The following is a 9,723-nucleotide window of genomic DNA, read 5'->3' as shown; positions in this document are numbered from 1 at the left end:
AGATGTGTATAAGAGTATTATATTATACTACTATTAAATATTACTTACTTGTTTATTAAATTAAATAAAAAAACATATTGATATGCATGGAGAGAGGAATTTTTGTGAAAAAAGAAATTTCAGCGAATTTCCTTATTATCACATTATTATGGAGCGCTGCCATTTCGTCGTAATTTTGAGCACACAAATAWTTAAAATAAAGATTTCTTGGGTAAAAAACTTGCCAAAAGTGTAAAATGTGGATTTATTTAAAAGTTTATATAAAATAAATGTGAATAAAGTGTGTTAAATGAGATGAAATAGCTTCTGGGGATTTTTGAACTTTAAAGACGAATATCTCCTAAATTAAGCGTTTGCGGTACCTATAACCCCATATATTTTTTAATCAGAAGAACGTCCTCTTTCCAACGTCAAAGAAAATTGTTTTAGCAACATTTTTCAAGCAGTTTTATGTTAAAACTAACTTACCGAGTTTAAACTTGCATTTGACGTCATTATATGAATTATAAATCAGACCGAACCCAAAAATACGAATCAGTGGAAGTAAATAAGAATCGATGATGACATTCGTACGTGTATTTTTGTTGCGGCAAACACAAACACAACTCATTTACACTAACAATAAACAAACGGAACGGTAGCAAACATGTTAAATAACAACAACATTAACCACGAAATGAGAGGAGCTTTTCGGTAAATAGTGGGCAATAGAGCACATGCGAGCACGAACGAATWATAGTATGAAGCTGAAAGCAAATATAATAACAATAAGGCAGCGCAGCCGCAATTTTTGCTGYGGTATGGCATTACTAAAAATTGTGCCTATGAGTAGGGTGGCGCATAGCAAATTTAAAAAAACATGACGTCATTATACATTAGCAAATTTTTATTATACATAATTTAATAGTGTGATACTACTTTAAATAGCGTTAGTAACATGCTTACAACAAAAATTTTTACAAAATTATGCAGGCACTTCGGATTTTAATTTTGCCAAACATTAAGTCAATATAAATTGTAACGTTTTGGTATGGTAATATGTATTTCTGATGCCAAAACATTTTATTCGTTAACTCATATTTTCATTTATCTTTACTCACAATTTTCACTTACCTTTTATTGCGTGATTTTATACGCGATTGCCTTCTCTTTTAAACCTTTTTCTCTTGTCACAAGTGCGTGCGCTGGCTGCTTTTGCAGTCCTCTTCTTAACCTTATAAAATAATTTTCTTTTCGTTCTGCTCTCAAATTCAACCCGATCTTTGCCAGAAAATAAAAAATGTTTTTTTTTAATACTTTCCTATTGAAATTTTTTCAACTTGAAATTTTCACACATACACTAAAAACACATCCAAATTTTCACTTTTTCTGTCGCATTAGCTACCGCTGTTGTCGTCCGCTCTAATTGATATTATTTTTTTTTTGAAATATTTGCGCGGAACTATAGTTGCATTTTATTATAGACTGCCTTTTTATTATCAGACGATGCTAAGAAATATATATTTTAAAATAAATTTCGGACTTTGCCACGAGCCGGCCTTTTTTTCTCTTTACTTAATTTTTCTTTCGACAATTATATCTAATTGAGCGTTTAGCGCCAGCAAGGAAGCAAATACAATACCGCTATGTCGCAACACGCACTCTAAAACGAATAGAGCAACTAGAACGAAACGGCTACGTCTGACAATCCGAACGTCGACAAAACGATACTCAAATTGGCTTTGCGAGCGAATCCACTCAAATGAAATGGGGAATAGAGGGAATTTTTCAAATTGGAAAATGAGACAAAAGTGAATTCGTGAATAAAATGSAATGACAGAAAAGGAAAGCAAAAAWATTAAATGTGGAAATCAAATAAGAAGCAGGATATATGTTTCGATACCAAAAAAGTTGGGAAAAAATTTTAAATGGTAACGATAAATATTTCGATACAGGTTTACATTCGTATTGAATATGCGTTCATYAGCTAAATGGCAAACCATTTACATTTAAACGAATATTAATTGCGTTACTTTAGTAGATATAATAAACGGCAACTCTATTGGACGCCATCAGCCATAGCACGCGAAGCTAAAACCACTTTTCCGTGATGTTATTACCATAAATTTCCCTTTTACTGTTTCAAATAGGGTAATTTATAAGCAACAAAAAAATTAAGCCAAAGCATACGCCCTTCTGAGACAGTTGTCTGCAATTAAGGATTATTTCATGTAGCCTAGGGCTATTTAGAGGGATTGCATTACTAGCATAGTTGGATTAAAATAAATCACTTGGAAAGAAATACAATCTGACATTTTAAATAAAAAAAATGTTTCTATATAAATATGTATATCACTATTTGCACGATTATGTCATTCCCGACCTTTTAGCCACTACTGATATTAAAAATAAATCCTGCTAGCAAAAAACGAGTGGGCGTTTGCCGGTTTATAACACAGTTCACAACAAAAACAGCAAAATATATTGATAGAAAAAATAAAATACACATATGTAGTGTCAAATGTCGATTCTCATCGATTTTCAATGCCTGTGTCTGGCCAGTCTTTTGCACAGAATTTTCACTTTCAATCGCCGCGTAATATTTATCACAGTTTTACTCATTAATCCACACAATACATTTTTTCATTAATTAGTTAGACACCGTCTTAAGTTTAGACACACTATTCATTTGTCTTTTATATTTACTAGTTTTCCCCAAAATATTTAAAACCGATTAATTAAAGCCTTACAACAATTTTCCACGTTCGTTTTCTTTGAGCTACTCCAGCGCAAACACTCGAGTCGACGTTCGTTCGATTCCGCTTTTGCTTCTATTCTRTTCTGATTTGCCTAAAATTACCTATGGCTCAATTTTCCAATTGCATTCGCGTCGGTTTTCCGGTGCCAATAACTCCCATGCAAGARTGAATACGCACTATTATCAAATTGACATTTGTTCATTCATATAAGAAATTTATTGAGAATGATGTCATATTGACGTTGGCTGGAGAAATATTGGGTTATTTAATATTTCAGAGTTGCTATTACAGTATATTGCCAGATTTTTTCCGCGAATGCAAAGCTTTAAATTTTTAAGATGAACGGAGTTCTTTCCTAAATTGGCATCTAATAGAGCTAATTTTCTGTGCTATCAAGTGGTTTATATTTACTTTGTTTTAAAACAAAAACATCGCATTTCCCGATATTAAAAATTCACTTTTACACTTAATACGTCTATAGATGTTAAAAATATATTTTCTATCAATTATATACACGTAATTATTGATGTTGTTTATTTTATCAAAAAGGAAATTGATTTTTATGTTATTTTTATAAAAATATAAAAACCCTTRCAATCACTTCACTGCAACGAAAATGGCAAGGTTATGTCCGAAATTATGACATCGCTGTTGTAAATTSGAATGGCCACTATTGATTGATTCATGCACTAATCGTTTTCGAATTATTGATACTCTCGATATTCGAGACTGAGCGAGAATTGGTAAAAATGAGAAATATATAATAAGAACATTTATAATTAATTATTATTGCAGAAAGAAGAAGAAGTTATGAACACCGGGGTTTTGGMCCGACCAGGGTTATTTTTTGCGAGCGCTCGATTTCCCATTTTTACCAATTTTCGAATATTGAGAATACCAATATTTTAATTGTTTTTATTGTTCCAATTATTATTATTTTCTTATTATGTATTTCTCMTTTTTACCAATTSTCGTWCAGACTCGAATATTGAGATTATCGATATATAAATTTCTTTTTATTTTTCCAATTATTATTATTTTTCTATTATCTATCATTTTGATCAATTCTCTTCCAGTCTCGAATATCGAGAGTATCCACATTTCGAAACCGATCACTGCTTATATCACTAGTCCCCAATTGAATTTCGAACAGTGATGTAAATATAATATATCGTGAAAAATCGTAATATTTCTTATTATTTTTATTGCAAAAAAACATAAAAATTGATAAAACGCCATATATATATTGGAATTAAAAACATGAATTTTAAGACAATTCCCGTGAAAATTTTTGTACGCTTTCGGAAAAGCCTCTCTCCTGAACCTTTACCAGTCATTCATATTTATATATACCTCTATGAATGACATATGATTTCAATGTATACCCGCTGTTATTTTATGTTAAAATGTTCTCGTTATTAAAGTCCCAAAATAATTAAATAGAAAGCAAATTTACATATATAAAATTTATTAAACGTTACTTCTATATAATAAAACAATTTTTAAGAGAACTATCTCAATGTTTTTAGAAATTGTTACTTCTTCAGCATTAATAGTATTCTAACAGCTTTGCCACCCTACTTCTGTACCATTGTGAACGGCAAGGCCGTTATGTCGATATGAAGAAGCAGTAATTAAAAGAGTACGAGACGCCGCGCTTGGTGTATAGTTTTTATTTTAGTTTTTAAGTTTAAAATTATTAATGCCGGTGTCAAAATTATATAGTAGGACACAGCATTATATACGGTAAGATCTTTTATAATGAATAATTAAATTTTGCTAGTAGTAAAATACAACATTATCAATTGATTTGTCTTGGCAGGCATTCTCAAGAAAGCGATTTCTTACGGAAAACAATAGCAAACGTTTTCACTACCGGCGTCAGCAAACACGAGTGGAAAGCGCCAAAGTAGTGTTACAACTACCTCCTTATTCTTTACATACCTACTTAAACTGAAATGGGACGCAGTCCATCTCCATCGCATCGGCGACGTGAAAAAGAACGTTCTGAACGTAAAAAGCGTCGTGAACGTCGCTCCAGAGAACGTGAAAGGCAGCGGGAACGTGAAACAGGCGCTGGCGGTAGTCGTGCTTTGCGTAGACGTTCACATGACAGAGGAGGTGGTGGTGGAGGGGAACGAGACCGGACCCGCAGCCGCAGTCGGGAGCGAGACAGAGCAAGTCGTCGCCGTTCTAGGTGAATAATGAAGTGTAGTGTATTAACCCAAGACAGAAACTTCACAGAACTAAGTATAAAATTTTTCTATCTGCCTTATTTATAATAATATAAGTGTAGTTTTAAAATTTATTCACGATATTGAATGGTTTTTGGTGAAATAGTAAATATTTATCGAATGTTCACCCAAATGCAACTCTATGGTTAACATTTCCCTCGCTTTTTTCGTACCGCATTTTATGTCAATTTTGACATTTCAACATAATTCTTTGACATTACCACGTGAAGTGAAATACTTCACGAAATTTTCACGAAAGATATCCAAGGATTTCATCACAAAATTTAATTATACAGTTTATAAAATCATTTACCATTGGTAAACTGCATTATTACTGAGTCAACACTAAATCCGTAAAGTAACAGGTGGAGTGAAAAAGAGTGAAATTGAATAGATAATAAAATGGCATTACGAGTACAATTTGAGAACAACGATGACATCGGTGTTTTTAGCAAACTAACAAACGCATATTGCCTAGTAGCTGTTGGTGGCTCTGAGGCTTTTTACAGTGTGTACGAAAGTGAATTGGCAGAGACCATTCCTGTTGTGCATGCTAGCATTGGCGGCTGCCGTATTATTGGTCGCCTCACAGTAGGTAATCGTAATGGATTACTTGTGCCACATTCTACCACAGATGTAGAACTACAACATCTGCGTAACACATTACCCGATTCGGTGAAAATACAGCGYGTGGAAGAACGTCTTTCAGCATTGGGAAATGTAATCGCCTGCAATGACTATGTTGCTCTGGTGCATCCCGACCTTGACAAAGAAACTGAAGAAATTATCGGTGATGTATTGAAGGTGGAAGTGTTCAGGCAAACAATAGCCGAAACCCCGCTCGTAGGTTCATATGCCGTGCTCAGCAATTTGGGTGGTATGGTACATCCAAAAACCAGTATACAAGATCAAGATGAATTATCATCACTCTTGCAAGTGCCATTGGTGGCAGGCACAGTAAATCGTGGCAGTGATGTGCTGGCAGCCGGCATGGTTGTAAATGATTGGATATCATTTGTGGGTATGAGTTCAACTGCCACCGAAATGTTCGTTATCGAACGCGCGTTCAAATTGAAYCAATCGGGTCCCGCCACATTAGGACGAGCGAAGGAGCGTGCTGCACTTATTGAAGGGATGTCTTAAATCTTCTATGAAGCTTATCCGAAATAATATTGATTATAACAYTTTTTGTAATACTAAAATATACGAAATAAATTTATAGTTAGTACATAATATTAATTTCAAGTTTTTTTCTAAGAAAATGCTGAAACAATGGTCAGTCCATATTGGACTTTGAATATGCAAATGGGGTAATCAAAATATAAGTGCCTTAGTTGTTAATTTATTTATATTTAGTTCGTTATAGGTTTATAAAATTAACTAAACATCACCTTACTGTATTTAGATCACGTTCTCGCGGACACCCCTCTACTTCGGCATCTACGTCGTCTGGGCGACGCGGAGCTGCCGTTGATCGTCCCAAAATCACAGAAGCCGATTTGGAGGGTAAATCACCCGAAGAAGTAGAAATGCTGAAAACAATGGGTTTCTGCACTTTCGATACGACCAAGAATAAGAAGGTTGAAGGGAACGATGTTGGTGAAGTGCATGTTATCTTAAAGCGCAAGTATCGTCAATATATGAATCGCAAAGGTGGCTTCAATCGGCCGCTGGACTTTGTGGCATAGCTCGTTGTCAAAGCGCGAACTAACGCGTCTACCCACACAAGTCTATATACACTGGCGATATATCGACGTACTCTCTTGTACTAATGTTTTTATTATTACTATATTTTTTAGTAGTGCGTCTGCTGTAGTGCTCAGCAATCACATCTACAGCAGCATGCACAAGACAATCCTGCAATTTTATGCAATAGACCGGTTTACAAAATTCAATTTTCAAAATTTCCACCACACATACCTCATTAATATTTAAAATATTAAACTTTTTTTGTATTGTCCTGTTTAAGTTTCCTCATAGTTAATAAGTAATCTATTATAGATGWGACATGACTGCGAAGAGTTGAACAGCTGCCCAGGAGCTGCATCATTTGAAGCAAGTGCCAATATTGGCAGTATTTATGCTTTACGTGTTATAGAGAATCATAATTCCAAATTAGACATGCATATTAATTTTTTGCTCATACTTAAAAATTTATTGTGAGTTGATATTCAAATTTTTCTTGGAAAATTATCTTAAAACTTCTGAAGCAGCAAATTCACTCTTCTCAGTTCAATCTCGTAAATATAGACCAACGAGATTCCACTAATTTTTTTTTGGAATATTTAAAGTAATTAAAATCACTTGAAACATGAGAATTTCAAATGTTTTAAGGCTGAAATGAATTAAGGCGAAAGTACTAACGTTGTTGCCAGTTGCATCGATTGCTTTTAAATATGATTTATACATAGCAATAAGTTAAAAATTATTAGTTTGATGAATTATCAAAATGTCATTGTTAACATTATTTTTTTTTTTTTTAATTAACAGAATTTCGCTTCGTGTTGAATATCGCCTGAACTTTTGCACTTGATTCATTTTAGTTTCATAAAGTAAAAGAAATTTGCAAGTCTCACACAGTTGGATTCAAAATTTACTAAATACTTGTTATGTTTTCGCCGTCACGAAATTTTTTATGTACAACAATTACTTGAAGTATTTGAAAATCTTAACAATACAATACAACAGCAAATTCCCATAAACTCCTATAGAAATACATAAATATATCCCAGCACGCATCTCAATGCATAACTCCCCCTAGTATCCTCCATACACTGCAATAGTACAATTTTTTATCAAAATATTTTTTTTACAAATATAGAAACTATATATACACAAATAACATAAATGACCCGAACCTTACTTATCCTACCCAACATAACTAGCCCTACCCTTAACCCCATACAATTTTTTACCCATTCACCCCTCAAATAAACCCCACTACAATAGACCAAATATGCAATAGCCAGGGATTTATATAATCATTAAAAATATAATTGTTACAATGGTAGTTATTACACACATACATACTTGAAATATGAAAATAACTGTAAAATATGTATTTAAACATTTTTATACAAAGTAATAGAGTGTGAAGCTTTTTTTTTTACTGAAGACTACTGTTTTCAACATTTTATTGACATGCAAGTGCCGTTAACATCTAAAAAAAATTAAAAAAAAAAAAACAGTAAATAATTTTTGTAATAAACAACAGTTAGTGATATAAAGAACTGATGTACGCGTTAAATGGAAATTGAGCAGGAATTGAATAGAACGCAATGCGAGAGATATGCGGGTWTAATTTGTGCACAAGCATTAATTTTCCTAACGATTATAATTCTAAAATATCACTCTTTGGGGATTAATGCTTAAACTGCTATATTTTAATATAATAAAATTTCTTTGACTAGAAGCAAATAGTCCGAAATTTCGCGATACTTTTTGAATTATATACGAAAAAATTTTGAATATCCAGCATATCAGCCAAAACTCGTGAGCTCAATTTTTTTAACAGCTATTAAGAATAAGGAAAAAACATTTACTTTTGAATATATATATTAACAGGAATATATATATATGTAATTGTTACATAGCACTTACAATTTTTTACATAAAATATATATATATATATGTATACAGACAAGTATGTATGTAAAACCACAAATCGCAATAGTTGAGATTTGGCATAAACCTAATATCGTTTTGGCTCATCCACCCCATACACATACTTACAACTTAGCTATAGTTAAACGAAATTGCAGGGATTTTTTCACATTTTTTATTCTTTTAATATTAACGTTTTACTTTAATAAAAAAGAAAATAATAATACTTTCTGTTTCATTTTGGTTGCAATTTTCACTTATTACTTTCGTAAACAAAACAGACTTCTGAGAAATGTTAGCCTTTGGTTTGTTGTTAATTTAAATAACGGAACAAAAATGTATAATTAATATTATTATATGTGATTTAGTTATCATTAGTTAGTTTAATTTTAAACAACAACAATTGTAAATGTAAATTACCAAAAGGAAAGAAATAAGATGGATTTGAAGAAAAATAAAAGAAAAGAAAATTCAAAATTTAAAATAAATCGTTGTTTTAATTTTTTTTTTTTTTTTGTTAGATAGAAAGTATCATCGATATCATTGTACAGAGAAAATTTCAGTTTAAGTTATAATCCTGGAAAATCCATATAAATGTTTCCACCACTAATTCAGCGAAGAAGTGAGTTTTGTCAAAAGCTAGCATAGAACCTGTACATTACAATCGAGTTTAGCAAAACTCTTTGATTGTCGGATAATTTATTTCATACACGTAGAAAATCGGGTAAGTATCGCCAAGGACTAGCAACAGAGTCTCAATTGTCTTGGGGATTGCGTCCGTATATGACGCTTGTAATTTTTAATGCTGTCAAACTATCAAATAATATTTGAATTTAATACGGAAAGTAACGTAGAACCGGTTGTAGTGGGATTGACTCTCCATCTATAAATCGAMAACCACCATATTCATGAGCTAGACGAAGGAATACAGATTGGAGATATTAAACATTCAATGCACAATTCTAAGATTTTAGGTATTACATTCTCCTGTGTTACCGCCTGTGCTCATTCACTACACATACGACCGCGAATACGGAATCCTATGAAAAGGGCAGAAAACATACGATGTAATCGGCGGTCGGTCATTGGATTAGTGAAACGCAGGCGATGAAGCTTTATACGTGTCAGAACACTGCATCCGAACGGTT

The 9,723-nt window shown here is 32.6% G+C and overlaps 3 protein-coding genes across 13 annotated transcripts in view; 2 read left to right on the top strand and 1 right to left on the bottom strand.

The window, feature by feature from the left end:
- LOC108969670 (protein hu-li tai shao) overlaps positions 1–2,833 on the bottom strand; it is a 92,272-nt gene extending 89,439 nt beyond the window's left edge. For 8 of the 11 annotated variants that reach the window (XM_018934537.1, XM_018934538.1, XM_018934539.1 and 5 more), the window contains exons 1-2: positions 2,730–2,833; positions 1,114–1,260 (exon numbers count right to left, since the gene is read on the bottom strand). The gene's annotated coding sequence lies outside the window, so the exon portion shown is untranslated. Of the gene's footprint in view, positions 1–1,113; positions 1,301–1,338; positions 1,489–2,729 lie in introns of all 11 variants that reach the window. The other 3 variants (XM_018934531.1, XM_018934534.1, XM_018934532.1) reach the window with 3 other exon arrangements.
- Positions 2,834–4,384: 1,551 nt separating this feature from the next.
- Positions 4,385–6,770, top strand: LOC108969685 (U4/U6.U5 small nuclear ribonucleoprotein 27 kDa protein). The gene is made up of 3 exons (XM_018934566.1): positions 4,385–4,484; positions 4,561–4,935; positions 6,378–6,770. The coding sequence occupies exons 2-3, from the start codon at positions 4,697–4,699 to the stop codon at positions 6,658–6,660; spliced, it is 522 nt and encodes a 173-aa protein (XP_018790111.1). The 5' UTR covers positions 4,385–4,484; positions 4,561–4,696; the 3' UTR covers positions 6,661–6,770.
- On the top strand, positions 4,975–6,211 carry LOC108969684 (eukaryotic translation initiation factor 6). The gene has a single exon (XM_018934565.1). The coding sequence runs from the start codon at positions 5,375–5,377 to the stop codon at positions 6,113–6,115; it is 741 nt and encodes a 246-aa protein (XP_018790110.1). The 5' UTR covers positions 4,975–5,374; the 3' UTR covers positions 6,116–6,211.
- Positions 6,771–9,723: the final 2,953 nt, after the last annotated feature.

This window comes from Bactrocera latifrons, unplaced genomic scaffold (assembly GCF_001853355.1).
Source record: "Bactrocera latifrons isolate USDA-ARS-PBARC rearing strain unplaced genomic scaffold, ASM185335v1 scaffold_260, whole genome shotgun sequence".
In the NCBI taxonomy this organism is placed as follows: Eukaryota; Metazoa; Arthropoda; class Insecta; order Diptera; family Tephritidae; genus Bactrocera; species Bactrocera latifrons.
The sequence above is the reverse complement of the archived record's forward strand: the minus strand, read 5'-3'. Positions and strand labels throughout refer to the sequence as shown.